Here is a 16111-nt window from a genome sequence, read left to right as displayed (position 1 = left end):
ATGTGGTACCCACTGATGCAGGGGTACCGCAAGAACTTTTATTACGATGGCTCGCGCCATCGTCATCACCACGCACAGAAATATGTGCGGGTGACGGCACGGGAGACGGTGTTGTCAATGAGGAATCATCCTCATCGTCGGAACTGAACATGCTGTAGCGAATGCTACCAGCACGTCTACTCGGATAAGCCCCCTCACTACAGAGGCTCATAGTCAGCCGCCTGACGATGATCAGGCGACTGTTCTGTTCTCCCCGAGTCGGCCATTTCGTCCGACTCGCATTCGTAGTCGACCTCCAAAGACGGGTCGCTTTCACGAGGTATATCACCACGTGCACCCGCAACATTTAGAGTTGCGGGAGAAGATGACACTACGGCAGACGATCCGTCTGCCGCAAGAGACAATAATGCATCGCTCGCGGCTGCATGGCAGCCGAAGGCGCCGCACTATTCGCATACCGCATGGACTTTTTAACCATGCGAAAGAATTAAAAAAGATGGTTCTGACCAATCAACATCGTTTTTAAGAAAGTGGTCTTGTAGTGACCACTCTACCCAATGACAGTCAGAGTGATTGTAGTTTAAGGGAGGAATTATACATCGGTGTGTATCGTTACATAAAATTGACACTTAAAGGTTGTTGATTAATATATTGTCTAAAAGGTATATAATTTTTGGAGAATATTACTTTACATGGTAATATTCTTTAAAAAATATCCATTGGTAGATATAGACCATTATATCTTCTTTCTCCGCGGTCCAGCCAGCGGTGGACGTGCGCAAAGAGAAAGACAGATAAGACTTTTAGTACATGTTTTGTATTAGTTTATAATTAAGTTAGTATTAAGTAGATAGACAAGAAGAACTTAATTATATTAATACAGTTTCTTAGTAACTCTCTTTAAGGCAAGTATTTTAAATAGAGACTTCCTCTGCACGTACTAGTGTACGTGACGTGACGTGAGGCACCACTCGCACTGAGGCAGTGCGAAGTGGACTTTTACTGAAGCAGTACAAGTCGGCAGTGCCCCGTTACAAAAATGAAGTACTGAGCTCGTGACAAAGCGCTACCTGGTATGAAGTAATGCTTGTCAAATTTAAGTTAATCTGCTAGGCTCTAAGCCTTTGTGATCTATACAGGTCACGCGTCTCTGTGCACTGCAATTCAGTCGCCTCATCTTTCGCAGAGAACCGCTCGTGAATATCACATTTAGCAGAATTAACTCTGAGATGAAGTATAAGCGGGGAATGTAAACGCTTTGGCCGATGCGTTATCATGCAGACCTGGTTATTAAATTTGTTTGTATCCGCAAGTCTTTCGTCGCCAGCCAATGACTTATCCTGTTCGGCTTATGGCATGAACATACAGTGCTTAGCTTTGCTACGATATCTGCTTCAATTCTTTATCGAATACGGCCTTTTGAGCTATTGCACGGATGCGGCGGACCCTCTGCACTTCGTAATGTTTAGAATGAGGAGTTGAATTTTTGAATACTCTGTGAGGCAGAAAATACTGCTCTTATAGGCAATATCGGTCTTAAGAGAACTACGGCTCGGTGAGCCATGCCGAACTTTTCAAATGGTTTAGCCCTTATCGTGCGCCTATGCGAGGCGTGCAAACGGTTTTAACCCTCGGCACATGGAACGACGCCGCTTGCTAAATTTACCCGTACCCACTGGGTATCGAGCGTCCATTAGTACGAGCTTTATGCTTGGTCTACCGAACAATTTGGATGGCATCGTTGATATCGTCGTCTTGTTGACAGATTGTGCAAGATGGCCTAATAGTGACTGTGACGGATATCATTGATGGCGTTAGTACAGCCAAGCTGTTTGTTGATCGCGAGTTTCGTTAACTCGGTTTGCCAGTCGCAATTGTCTATGAGAGAGACTCCGTATCACGGGTACGTTTTTGACGTCAATATAATCGGGTGATAGGCACTTGAATGGATATGTCCACATCGGACCGTCCGTAGACTGATGGACAGACTGAGTGCGTCTAACGCGACATTAAAGACGTTTTCCACAGTGTATTTGCTTTGGCACTGAAGCTTTGAAGCTAAATGCTCGTTGTGGTTAATTTTGCGTTGAGCTGCGGAGCTTATACCTCTACAGGCTATACTCTGTTCTCCGTGAACGGCCTTACACACCTGGCCTTTTACACCTGCGCGTTTCGTCACGCCACCACTTTGTGGTTAACGCTTTTTGTGGGGGAGACATTGCCGATCGGCTTGCCAATATCAGCCTAGTCGCTCCTCGGGAAACAGGTACGAGTTTCTCGCGAAGCAAACAAATGTCTTAAGACATGTGCCCGACATAATGGCTGGTAACCAATACAAGCAAAAAGATTAAGCGGATGCTTAAAGCAGAAGCTGTATAAATTATTGTGCCGTCGTTGACAAAGTTTTGCTAAGCACAAAAAATGTCCTAGAAATGTAGCGTCTACGATCTTGAATACCAAATTGTACCCACTCTTTTTAGGTACATTTGCACCATTCACGGTCGTGATCAAGAAGGGCATAGCTAATACGCTAAACCTTCCGTGCAAGCTGCAAACATACCCGGTGTTTTACGTTGGCTTGCTTGAGTAGTATCGGAATCCTTCCCCAGGTGTATTTGGAAGCGCTTGCACCGAGAATGACTGCTACACCCAGATCGCTGCATCTTCATCAGGATGTCTAGCCGATCTTCGAAGCGAGGTTGCTCACGCTTTAACGTTAAAAGACGGGATTTGGACACCGTCAAGGATTTTTTGAGTCAAAGCTCAAGTCTCACGGAGACGTTGCATTTATGCCTTAAAAAGAACAAACAGTTTCGCGGCTATTTGTCCCCTCCTGCGTTGCTTGACGAGAGAGAGCCTTTAGCTTTACGTCGAGAATCACTTCTGGAGTGACGTCGTCACAATGGCTAATGCCAGAATCTGGTGAAGTGGCGCGAGTACCCCTCGTCTGGAAACTTTTGGTACTACGAGGGACCGCTTAGGCAAGATTGTCAGTACGCCGTTGACATCTTCGAACACCGCGCTTAAGGTCAACTTGCATCAAATGACGCTTCCCGCCGATATGTGTGGGAATGACGGATCCATGGTCATACTTTGGCTTGGGTCCGTTTGCACTTGTGACTGAAGCACTAGTGTGCTGGCAAGCAAGAATCTCATACAGTGCATGATACACTGATTTCAGCAGGCCTTTCATTTTAAACTTCGCGAAATTAAAGCGATGTTTCCGTTCTAGATGAAAGTCCACCGCGCCAGCGCTGGCTCGTAGTGCAAATATATATATTCTTAGGCATGAACCCATCGGATGAACGCACAATCCCGATCTTGTTCCGTTTCCTTGGGAAACAAGATAATTGAGATTTACTCATTGAAGACACTGGGCACCACGTGCTCGGTCATGTAGACGCTTTAAGTATTGACTTTGCGTCATAATCTGTGCGGTAAGATGCCGATTGATTAGGGTTTGTGGGCCGCGAGCTCATCAGGCGTCTTACTTAGCCGCAGGTCCGAAAGACCAGCTCGACAGCGCTTGGCCTGCGATTTTACGAAGACGTTCATGATTTAAGGACATAGTCTCGTCGAGCTATGGCAGGGGGAGGACGTTATCCAAGTCACGATGTTAACTCGGGTTCGGCGCATGTAAGGTGCATCTTTAGTATAGTTGTATTCTTGTCCGCCTCAAAGTAGCAAACGATATGAAGCGAAATTCTTACAGAGAGGGAGGGGTGCATTTATTCGATAAATTCGCTTCAAATGCATTAATTTGACAAAATGCCACGTCTAGCCCTTTGCCACACTGTATAAAATCCACTTCTATGACCCGCCCTATGAGGCGGACCCGACCCCCCCACCCTCCACATCAATTGACGTATTCGAGATTTGAGAAGCTTTTCCTTGGTAAACGCTTCTTGAAGCGCCGTGGGATGAAAGGTGTTCGAACGTTGGCGAGGCTAAACACCTCTCGCGCTTGTAAAGGATTGGAGGTTATCAATCCCATCGCGCATCCCATAAGAGATGTGTGTCCTCCAACGAGAATCTTTAAGGAGTATGCTTCCTTAGGGACATGACCTACACCCTTAAAACAGCATGGACCTGAGTCCCCCCACGAGAGGCAAGGTAACCCTGCCTCTCTAGACAAACGGTGCAGCTTCTAGCGGGCACCGACCACGGCCCATTCTTGAACCGGTCATGAAATGCATCCAGTTTGCCAAGCCAGGCCTCGCGGCTTATGCTTTGCACATTCTGTGCAAATGGTTTCCAAGCTTGGAACGACGTAGTGACATCCTTTGACCGCTTACATGTGTACCATCGATGAGGAATTCCGTTTCGTCCTCACCCGGCTTGTGAAGGCTGGATGAGTCGAATGACCAAATTTTGTGGCGATCGTTGGTCATACGAGACTAACGCTTTATGCTGCCCAAAGAAGGCAACTAGAGTTTCTTTTCGGGAGCGAACTGCAAAGCATTGCGGTCCTTCTCCCGTTTGATCATGTTAATGTTCACGCTAACATTACTCTCGAGGCGATCCTTAGAATCACTTTGTCCCTGGTGATGCATACTAGCACCACCAGCAGTATGCTTATCGAAGTCACCGATACGATCAGGTGATGCATCCTGACGTCACCAGAGTTATCATCGTCAAGAGTCATTAAAAGATGACTCCCCACGGACGGGATCCGACGAGTCAAACAATCTCTTCATCACGTTAGAACCCGCAGGTTTGACGGGCGTGGCCCCTAGGTGAACTGAAGGCCTTCACTGTAGTCACTGGGTCGGGCGATGACGCCGACTTTGGCGAGTCACCTAAAATGGGCGTAGCAGGTGACTTACTCCAGTCACCTTTAATGGGAGTAGGAGGTGACGAATTCCCTACAGTAGACGCTAATGCGTCTACTGAAACACTAGCATCACCATGGTCCGTACAGTTGCTAGCTTTGCGGCCTCGCAAGCTACGCGCATGGGCTTCGATATCATGCTCAAACGAATTGAGTTTGGAAAAAAACCAATAACGCAAATAAAATCAGAATTTTAATTAATAACTTAAAAGTCTAATTTACAGAGAGAGAGACGTTATAGTATTCTCTGTCACTCTACATCAGTCACCAAAAGTGACTGTTGTTTAAGGGAGGGATGATGTAACGGGGTGTCCCGTTACCGTTACATTTTTTTCTCCTATAAGATAAAAAAAGTATTATATCCTATGAGTAGAATAAATGAAGAAGTAAAAAATTAGGGAGCTGGTATAGCCCCCCCCCCCTCTTGGTACATCCACACACCCTTCCCGTCTGTGTTAAATAAAATCGTCATATAAAATATTTTCACAGTATGGATCATTCCACTGCATACAAAAATCAAGATATTCCTTTAGAATCGTCTTTAGATTGCCCTTTTGGCCTTTGAAACAACACCCCCCTAAATTAAATTAGGAAATCGCTATAGCCACACACCCTAATTATCTACATGAGAGTAGTGAATATACATCAGAAGCCGTGTTTTCGTTTGGCGATGTTAGATGTACGGTTATTAACAGGTGAGAAAAAGCGAACAGCGCCCGCAATTGTTTGACAAGTCATGAAAAGAGAGTACGATGCTGATGAAAGCGAAGAGATCATTTCCAGCGTGCCTTTCACGACGAAAGCGTAGCGTCAGAAAAATTGGAACATCATTATGAGATATCATAACTGAAATACATAAGCATGAGATAGATAAAAACATGTACATGTTAATGTATTACATGTGAGCTAAGTAAAGGAACGTGGTAGAATCTAGTATGAGATTTTAAATTGGATACGTTGGTATTAAAATTGAAAACGCAAAAACATTTGATATATATAAAAGGTGATGAAAGTGAGCCGGACACATTATTAGTTTAAGATTTAAAAGGAATGGTATTTTTGTGGATTTTAAATGGCTACAAGTATTACATTGAAAGCGCTAAACTGAACGTCTAAGAACTAATGGCACATCGTCAAATCCATACAAAAGGATCGCTTTTGCAAAGATTTGGAAACTTTGTGCAGTAAAAGTCTGCAGCAACAGTGACAGTACTAAATTACCGTGAAATAAGGAGGCGATATTTACTTTGGTGTCTAGCTGAAGACTTTTTCTGTTGCACCACTTGTTCTTAACATCGTTGTTTAAATCATTAGATACAATATTAAAGTGGCTTTGGTAAAGGAATCATCACTGAAATCACAAATCTCCAATAAAAGATACTACATACCGGCAAAAAGTTATAGCGGTCTACCGCTTTTTATTATTGTGGGCAAGAAGTGGCATCTTAAAAGGCTGTCATTTAAGAAACAAAAGTCGAGAAAAGCACATCGCATGCTCCACGTTAGCTGTCAATGTTAAAATTATGTTTTCTCCAACTGTCATCGATAAGAAGGCAATAATACTGTTAATGTTTACAAGCGCAAGTAGGCGTCATACATAGTTTGTTATAAATTTAATAAAGTCAACAGTAGATAGAACTTACGTAGGAACTTAATACTTTTAAAAAGTTTTATTTTTTTCTCTTTCTTAAAGCCTTATAGTTTACTTTAGTAGCTAAGAATTCTTAGCAACTTAGGATTTTTTTCTGCACGTCGTGTGCGTGAAGTAGTCAAGGCACCCCACCGTAACCAGTGCAGGTTGACTGGTTATGTTATAAGTATTAGCAAAGGGTGCCTCGTTACACACAGCCGTATTGATATTCTTGGCTACCTTTTGAAGCGTCCGTTCAACGACTTAAACCTAAAAAGCAAACATTCATCAGTATCCTCGAGCTGAAAGCCAAAGATATACCAAATCTGACAAAATATTTGATAAATCAAAAAGTGCATTAAATTGTATTGAAGAGCGTATTTCATTTATGGGAATTTCTAAACGCATCCAACCCATTTCTAAACGCACCCCACCCATAAACTTCCTGCCAATCATGTCTCAGATTTTCAAATAATTGGCAAAAAGGTCAAACATTCGAGCACGCGCTATAACTTTACACCGTGCATCTTTACATACTTCAAGCCGTGCATATTTACATACAACGAGTCGTGCGTCTGTACATACTACAAGTTCCAGCTGAAATGTCAATTAACAGCCTTTTAACCGAAGAATGGGACTTCATGGAATCCGGTGAGCAAGCATTGAAGGCTGCCGCGCTTGAGGACGGATTTTCTTAAGTAGCACGGTCAAAGAAAGTGGGCAACCGTTCAGATTTGCAGTTAAGCTATAAGTGTTTCAGTACAAGCATGCAGGTAGCCGCCACGATCATGAACGTCTTCAGAATGCGAGAAAAGAAGCCACAAGTGTTGCAAATGTCCTTTTCAAGCTACCCTCAGGGTTGTTCAGGGGTCGTGGAAAGTAGTTCTGAACAATGACCATCACAACCATACTTTTGTCCATTTTAGTGCCTACTGCATTTGAGTATGTCCAGTCCCAAAATCATTCCCGATCCCAATTTCAATCCCAGACCTTACCCGTACCCTACCCCTACCCCACCCTACCAATGCATCACAAATTCGTCGGCCTACAAAATGCAGCATTTGCCATGCATCTGGAAACAATGCAAGGAGTTGCAGACTAGGTTTGTGAACTTCTAGTAGTTTTCGTGACGCCCATAGATAGTTAAAAGCAGCAAAAGAAATTAAATTTGAATAATGTTATTGTTATTATATTAAAAGCTATCACAGCAGTAAAAATGTAGCACATGACAATATTTCTGAACCACTGTGTATGTGCCTTTGTCATCTAAATGTCAATGATTTGTATGTATCGATTTAGGCCAAGATGTATTACAAAATTGATTGGCTGGAAGTTATGGGTGGGGTGCTTACACTATTGATGTTTAGACGGAAATCATAACGAGCATCTAAGCTTATTTGATAAACCTAAAATTTCTTAAATACGGTAAGGATATATTGAGATTTCAAACACAATTAAGAAATGAAAGAAGTTTCTCCCATTATTGGATAAAATTCGCTCCGGAAAGCGATAACCCAAATTTTATATGAAGTGTTTTTGTTATGGCCGCGGCTATGGCCACATTCAAAACTACTACGGCCGCAGACATAACCACTACGGCCACAGACAAAAGTATTAGGGCACATACATGAAGTAAATTTGCAACATGCCAAATTATATTTGGTTTAAATTTCCGAATCAGGTATCCTGACAATTACAAATTGCGATTTTTTCGACCGATTTTTTTGATTTCTATCGACCGATATTTTTAACTTTGAAACCCCCTAATGTAATGATTTTTTTAGATATAAATAAGGACGAGGATAGCTAACTTTTTTTCTATATATGTCTTCATGAATCAGATGGATAGGTGTTTGTTGATGATGTTCGGGAGGGTCCGGCTGCTGAAAGATATTGATTCGAGCTTGAACATTTACAGAGCACGCTGCAAAAGTACGTCGATGTCTTGTTTGATGGCAAGCACTGCATTTTGGCACCTTCCTCCTCTTTAAAGTTATCCCCTCTATATATTCAAAATGTGACGGGTCTCGTTGCGTAGAGGTGTTGTTGCTTGTGCTAAACCTTCCTTTTGTTCGCGCAACTTCCGGCTCGTCTAGAACCTGTGGTGTTTGCTAATTTAAAGTGCATTAGCAATTGAAAGTACCCATGGAAACAACAAAGAAGAGCAAAAAAATACCTGCGCTAAAAAAATACCTGCGCTTAAAAAAATACTTGCGCTTAATCTGTCAGCTCGTTCTCTACTGCCTCTTTCTGGTGTTGAGGAAGATTATGAAAGTTTTCTTGAATTTTTTCAAGTAAGGCTGGTAAAACATTGTCAGGTTGGTCAACAACAGGAGACGTGGTGGAGGAAATTGATGGAGGTGCCAATGAACATCTATATCATTCAATTGAAGTCTCCTCTCGATGATCAACCGCAACCGGTGCTCACAAGGTATCCCCCAGACAGTAGTAAAAGTGGAGGTACATGGATTAGGACGATCTGCCAATGGACGTCGAGCTTTTTCCAGCTGTAAATACAAATCTTAGTCAATAAATGATTGAAGTGACGATGCAGGCAAAATACCACTAAAATATTTCAATTTTACCTTTCCAAATACTTTCCGAAGGGCATAATAGGTAATCTTTCTATTGACATCTTGAAAAATGTTTCCACGTGGGGCAACTGTCCAAAGGTAAGATCTTCATTTGCTGCTTGGCAAGTCCTGTGATATATTCAATCCCGAGGCTTTCGATCGATTGAATTATCCGTTCACAGCATCCAAGAAGATTTTTCATGCTGCTTGCGTAAAGTTCTTTTAGGATACTGCGGGCACCCTCTCCGCGGGAGGTGACGGTGTGACCGAAATGCCGTATCAAATTTGTCCACGCCCGAACAAACTTCTCCTTGTGCGGATTGATCCATGTCGTTGACAGATAACCAATAGAATTCATGTGGTTCTCATTTCAACTGCTCCGGAATGCTTTCCAGTTTTCCTCGAATTCATGTCTTGTATTCGAATAGGTGACCTGTACAAAAATAATAATTAAAGCGAGAAAAATTAGAATGTGACTAAACATCTCCAATGGCAAGCAGAAAAAAAGAGAGAAAAGAAGTTGATACGTTACCATTCTCCATCCTTTTGAGAACGCTTTCCACTGTTCGTCATCTTCCCCAGCAAAATGGGGTTTACATTTGGCAACGACGTTCTTTTCAATGTGCCACATGCAAAGTATGATGGATGCTGCGGTAAAACTGTTCTGTAATGCCTCGTTAGCGCAAGCTTTCGGTCAATCGTAATAACTTTTGAAAGAGGATCATAATGAAACAATCGTCTGATAAATTTATTGCGATCATGGACGAGTTAGCATCCTCGCTCTTCATGAAAACAAAGGCGGCAGAGAAGGTCGAATAAAGGTTGGTGTTTCCAACAACGTGTAGCCGAGGAAATCGTGTTCTGCTGGTTTTGTATGTGCAATTTAGCAAAAGCACATCCGCAATGGTTCCAAACAAGCTCCACGTTTTATGGATGCGCAAAAAAGAGATGGATGATGTGCCCCGAGGCGTCCTTCTCGATGTCTATTTCGAATCCGTAATCCGAGAAGGTTTGGTACAGCGTATCCATCGGGTTCGTCCATCAAGCTTTTACATGGCATTTTTCTTGATGTTTCAAAGTTTCCGTTTGGTGATCTCCAATGGCACATCTTGCTCCCTCAAAATGGTCTGGACTTGTCCGGCTTTCAACTCATACTGAAAGAGTCCGGCAATTTTCTCCTCTTGGGGCACTGGATGGACATTAAGGATTCGTGGTTGTGTTCATTGCAAGTGGCTGTAAAGGACCAAATGCTGTCTGTAAGGAAGGTAGAGATTGTTAATGCATTAATATCTTATGTAAATTTACTCAAAAATATTGCATAGCTTACCTCTTGCTTCTGATCCAACTCCTTTGTAAGGGCAGTCAATGAGGGCACTGTCTTTTGCCATTCGACTTCTTGTTTTTTGGGAAAGTCTGTGACGGTTCCGGTCTAAACCTTCACGACTACATTTATATTGAACAACTTGGCTGCCATCTCTTTGCTTGTAAAGAGGATTTGATGACAACTCCATAGCCCTTTGCAGCCTCCATCTTATTGATATGATCTTCCATGGCCTTCCGCTCAGTGAACTGTCTGCTTCCTGCTGCTCAGCGTCCATTGAATATTAATAGTCGTTAGTGCGGTGAAAAACTGTGTAACTAGATAAATCAGAGCAAATAGGATCGGCACAGTCAGTCAGAATATTGGACGATTTTATCAGACACAGTCAAGAATGTTCTATATAAAGCTAAGGGAGCGAGAGAGAGAGCGAGAGAGAAAGAGAAAGAGAAGCACGGCAAAAAACACGTCGCGGAAGCTCGTGCTAGCAACGCCGCAGTCCGACAGGTCACAGAAAATCGGTCGATAGAAATAAAAAAAGTTGCGATTTGTATTGTCAGGATACCTGATTTGGAAATTTAAACCAATCATAATTTAGCATGTTGTAAGTTTACTTTATATCTGTGGCCGTAGTAGTTATGTCTGTGGCCGTAGTAATTATGTCTGTGGCCATAGCCGCGGCTTTTTGTTATTCATTTTGAGCTTTAAGTGGCAGTGCGGGTACCCGTGATAGCCAAGATGAAGCATAGAACGCAGAGCTCGTTGCTTAATTTCTTCAGCCCCCCATCGTCAGAGAGCGCCTCAACGAAGAAGAATAGCGCTGCTGTACAATTGGCAAGTAGCGCCAGTCACTCCAAGAAAAAGTCGCCGGATATTACACGCAAGAGGATCGCGTTCTCTCCTAAATTGAAACAAACCACGACGGCAATTGATGCGGCATTACGAGGCCAAGTAACAGCATCGAGCGGAGTTATCATACGAAAACCGTACGAGGATTTTCTAGGCACGAGTTCCGAGGAGGACGAACCTGTGAAGAAGATTATATTAAAGCCAAGGCAGTCGCCAAACCAAGCTGTCGGAAAGCTGATCATCAAGGATGACGACGACTCAGAAGAAGAGCGAGAAGAGCGAGACGAACGAAAGAAAAACTCAAAATTTCGCAACATAGTAATCAGCGAGGAGGAGTGGGAGCACGAGGGTTCCGAAGAAGGAGGTGACGGCGAGGCGTCAGAGTTTAGCTGCGAGGAAGAAGAGCCTTCAGATGCTGAAATTGATGAGCTCATGGACTCTTCTAATGAGCACGAATCGTTGCCTTATAAAAAGCGGCGGAAAAGTGCTCCTGCCGCGATTCAAAAGGTCAAAATTCCGGTTAAACCTTTTATGTCTCCACCAGCTGCGGCAAAACAAAAGTGGCCGGAAGAGACATGTGATTCGAGTCGCGATAAAAAGGCAACTGCAGAAAAAGACCCTGCCTTGCTAAATTCCGTGGCGGGTGCAGGCAACCACATTCACGATTCTTTTCCGTGGCTGTATGAAAACCGCCACGATATTAATGGCAATCCACCCGACTCGCCCGACTTTGATCCACGCACTCTAGAAGTTCCGTTGGATTTCTTAAAAAAGGAAACCCCAGCTATGGTACAGTGGTGGGAAGTGAAGTCCAAGAATATGGACACGGTGCTCTTTTTTAAAGTTGGCAAGTTTTATGAACTGTTTCACATGGACGCTGACGTGGGCTATAAAGAGTTAAACCTTATTTATATGAAAGGCGACAAAGCTCATTCTGGTTTTCCAGAGATTGCATACTCAAAAATGTCGGCCCAATTGGTTGCCAAGGGCTATCGTGTCGCGCGGGTCGAGCAAACAGAAACCCCCGAAATGTTAAAGACCCGGAATAAATCGCTGGCTAAGAAGGCAAAAGTTGTTCGTCGTGAAATGTGCTCGTTATTATCGATTGGTACGAATACTGGCAGCTTCCTCGATGCGCCAATAACTTCGCAATCCCAGGCGGCAACGTATCTTTTAGCACTGAAAGAACTTTGCGATGTTACGCAAAGATCCGTCCGCTTTGGTATATGTATGGTAGACTGTGCTACGGGTGCATTTCAAGTTTCTGAATTTGATGATACTGAGCAAAGAGACCGCTTGAAAACACTCTTTGCCCAATTTCACATTATGGAAATTGTAACCGAGCGTTTTAATCTTTGTCATGATTCGAAAATGTTGTTGCAGCATGCTGCACCAGCCGCTATCCACTCCGCTTTACGAGTAGGTAAAGAGTTTTGGGATGCATCGAAGACCATCGATGAAATTGAGCGCGCAGGGTACTTCAAAGAGCATGGATGGCCAGATGAAATGCTATATTTCCTAGAAATGGATAAAGCTGTGAAACCTAAGGGTCAGCTTGCAATAAGTGCTTTAGGTGGTTGCATTTGGCACCTGCGACGGAGTCTTATCGACCAAGAGTTGCTTTCCCTGTGCAACTTTAAGCGGTACAAGCCTTCGGACGAAGAGGCACGAGAAGCACGTGCAAGTAAAATTTCTGTGTCAGCTGCAAAGTCGGAGTTAGGTCAGCATTATGTTGTATTAGACTCGCGGACGATTCAAAATTTGGAATTGCTGTGCAACAATTCTAATGGCCTACGCTCAGGCTCCCTTATAGATATTATGGATAAGACTGTAACCAGCTTTGGCCGTCGAATGTTCCAAGAGTGGGTACTGAAACCATTGTGCAAGATCAGCGACATTCAAGAGCGACTCGATGCAGTTGAAGCGTTAGGACAGAATGGTAACTTGATGATGAATATTCGCGAATTTCTTCGTAATTTACCCGATTTAGAGCGTTTGTTGGCTCGAATCCACGCGCTTGGGTCTGCGCATCGCTCGAAGGAGCATCCAGACAGTCGTGCGATTATGTACGAATCACAGATATACAATGTTCGCAAAATTAAGGATTTTCTGGCCGTTTTGAACGGATTTGACGCGGCAATGACCCTTACGCTCGAGGTGGGACCTCGCTTATTGCAGTCAAGTTCTCCAATTCTTCAGACGTTACTCAAGCGATACAATATCGTGGACGGGGTCCATCCTGGCTCGAAGCATGGGCATTTTCCGGATCTTACAGAAAAGTTAGAATTTTTCAAGCGCAGCTTTGACCAAGCTTCAGCCAAAAAAAGCGGCGTGATTGTTCCTCGAGCTGAGGTCGACCAAGAATTCGACGCAGCTTGTGCTGAGATTGCTCAGGTAGAGAACGAGCTCGCGGCATATTTAAGTGACCAACGCAAGGCGCTGCAGTGCCACCAGATAGCCTACTGGGGTAAAAAAAAAGAAGATCGTTATCAATTGGAAGTTCCAGAAAGCGCACTGTCAAAGCAGCCGAGAGAATATGAGCTTAAATCACGCAAGAAAGGATACAAGCGCTTCCATACTGCAACCATTCGTGCATTACTTAAGCGATTGGCTAATGCAGAGGATCAGAAAGAGGAAGCTTTGAAGGATCAGACACGGCGCATCTTTCATAAGTTTGATGAAGACTACAAGTACTGGATTAAAGCAGTACATTGTCTCGCTGTACTGGATTGCTTAGTCAGTCTTGCATTATTCAGCAGTCAGAGCGAAGGATACACAAAGCCCGAGGTGGTTGCTGCAAGCACTGCAAACGGAGGAGTCCCGTTTATTGATATTGTAGAAGGCGTGCACCCATGTGTAGCTGCGACATATAGAAACGGTGACTTCATTCCAAATCATACACGACTTGGTATTGAAAAGAAGGGTCAACTGATTCTTCTAAGTGGACCAAATATGGGCGGAAAATCGACGCTGCTGCGTCAAACCTGCATTTTAACCCTCATGGCGCAAATCGGCAGCTTTGTTCCCGCATCAAGGTGTCGTCTAAGTCCCGTTGATCGAATATTTACTCGAATCGGGGCTTCCGATCGCATCCTAGCTGGCCAAAGTACCCTTTTTGTAGAACTGGCTGAAACAGCAACGATTTTAAATCACGCAACTAGTCATTCGCTTGTAATTTTGGATGAGTTGGGACGAGGAACGTCGACATTCGATGGCACTGCCATTGCATACTCGGTTGTCGAGTATCTGCTAAGCGAAGTCCAGTGCCGAACGATGTTCGCGACACACTACCACTCTCTCGTGGAAGAATATGCAGATAATGACAACGTATCACTTGGTCATATGGGGTGTATCGTGGATTCTGAGAATGAGCGTAAGGTAACGTTTCTTTACAAGCTTGAGGAAGGCATGTGCCCCAAGAGCTATGGTATCAATGTGGCCATGCTGGCCAAGCTCCCGAATGAAGTGATTGAATGTGCCGCAAAAAAATCGGAGCAGTTTGAACGCTCTTTGAAGGCCAACACGGAACTTGAGAGCGTTCGGCTGGCGCAAAAAGTGCGAGAATTGCTAGCAGAGGGCGATGCGGATATTGAAAAACTGAGGCAATTGTGGGAGTATGCACGTAGCATTACTTTATACGCGCGTAATTAAATGTTTGAAGGAGAAAATATGATGTTATGTGTTCCGATGTGCTGAAAAAGTGTAAAATGCAGCAAGTGGTTTTAAAATATCCAATCGCTGGACATATGTAATTATTGTATCGGCCACAAAAACAACTTTACTTTTCAAAGTAAAATGTAAAGGAGCTACACACCTCGTACACTACGAGTAGTGGCTTGCTTGCGCTCATGGTGGTACAAAAACAAGGGCACAAAAATTCGCCAAATGTCACATTGGCTTCTGATGTGGGGCACACATCGGTTGGAGAACCGTTGTTGTGGTACATTTACTTTATGGGTAAATACCCTTTTATCTAATTTTAAAATAGTTACTTAAATCCCATTTATTATGGGTAATAAATGGGGTCGCCGCCAGATATAAATCTGGCGGCCAAAATCTATTTTAATTACCTAGGGTAAGGATTTTAGATCTAAATAATTAAATAACCCCTTTTGATCTTAAAGCGTTAAGTGCCTTTCTAAGGCTTGCGCATTGATCTGTAAGAGATAGAAGCTTTTCTAAGGTATATCCTCTTGGGCACTAGTCGCCACTTGGTTCTACGAGCCCCTGAATCCCTTGAACTAGGATTCCTTAAGCTTTGCTAGCTTGTACGAGTCCCTGAGTTGTAAAACCCATTCGTTCAATAGAACTAAGTGACTCTCTGAGTTTGAAAGTCTTCCTCTGACTTAAGGAGCGAGGTAGCTCCGCTACACCTGGTAGCACTCGTAGTCAATCTACGCCTGCGTCTTCACAAGACTAATTTCTCACGAAAATGGAAGAGGTTCCAGAAATGTCAGAAGCGCAACGCGCCGCTTATGACAAGCTCAAAGCCTTACTCAGGCTTGAGCGACCAGAGGTCCTGCATGAAAGGCTTGAAGCCTTCATGCGGTACGTAGCCTCCCTGATCGGTCAGGTGCAAGATCATCTTGTGGCATCTATGCCAACTCGGGACATCTCTGTACCTGACTCAGAGCCGAGGGCTCGCCCTCTAACTGTAAATGTGGAGACATTTAAGGCAAAAGAGGCGAAAAATCTCCCTTTTTGGATTAAGCAGATGGAAATGTCCATTGATTCCGCCTTGTTCTTAACAGAACGGCAAAATGTGGCTATGGCCATTTCCAAACTTGGAGGTAGAGCCATGGAGTGGGTACTATCGTGCAGCACGTTCATAAAGACGCTTTTCTCTCATGGGATTCGCTAAATAGCAAATAACCAGCACGTTTGCACCGCCTGATCAGGCTTTTCGCATG

The 16111-nt window shown here is 43.7% G+C and overlaps 1 protein-coding gene across 1 annotated transcript; it reads left to right on the top strand.

Moving 5' to 3' along the window:
• Positions 1 to 11090: 11090 nt before the first annotated feature.
• CCR75_009187 (uncharacterized protein) lies at positions 11091 to 14852 on the top strand (the record flags this gene model as incomplete). Its single annotated transcript, XM_067967231.1, has 1 exon — positions 11091 to 14852. One exon carries the CDS (start codon positions 11091 to 11093, stop codon positions 14850 to 14852), a length of 3762 nt encoding a protein of 1253 aa, XP_067814324.1.
• Positions 14853 to 16111: the final 1259 nt, after the last annotated feature.

The sequence above is a fragment of the Bremia lactucae genome (genome assembly GCF_004359215.1).
Source record: "Bremia lactucae strain SF5 chromosome Unknown BlacSF5_NotPlaced_200_SHOA01000120.1_2678225bp, whole genome shotgun sequence".
NCBI classification, from domain to species: domain Eukaryota; phylum Oomycota; class Peronosporomycetes; order Peronosporales; family Peronosporaceae; genus Bremia; species Bremia lactucae.
This window is presented reverse-complemented; position numbering and strand designations above follow the sequence as displayed.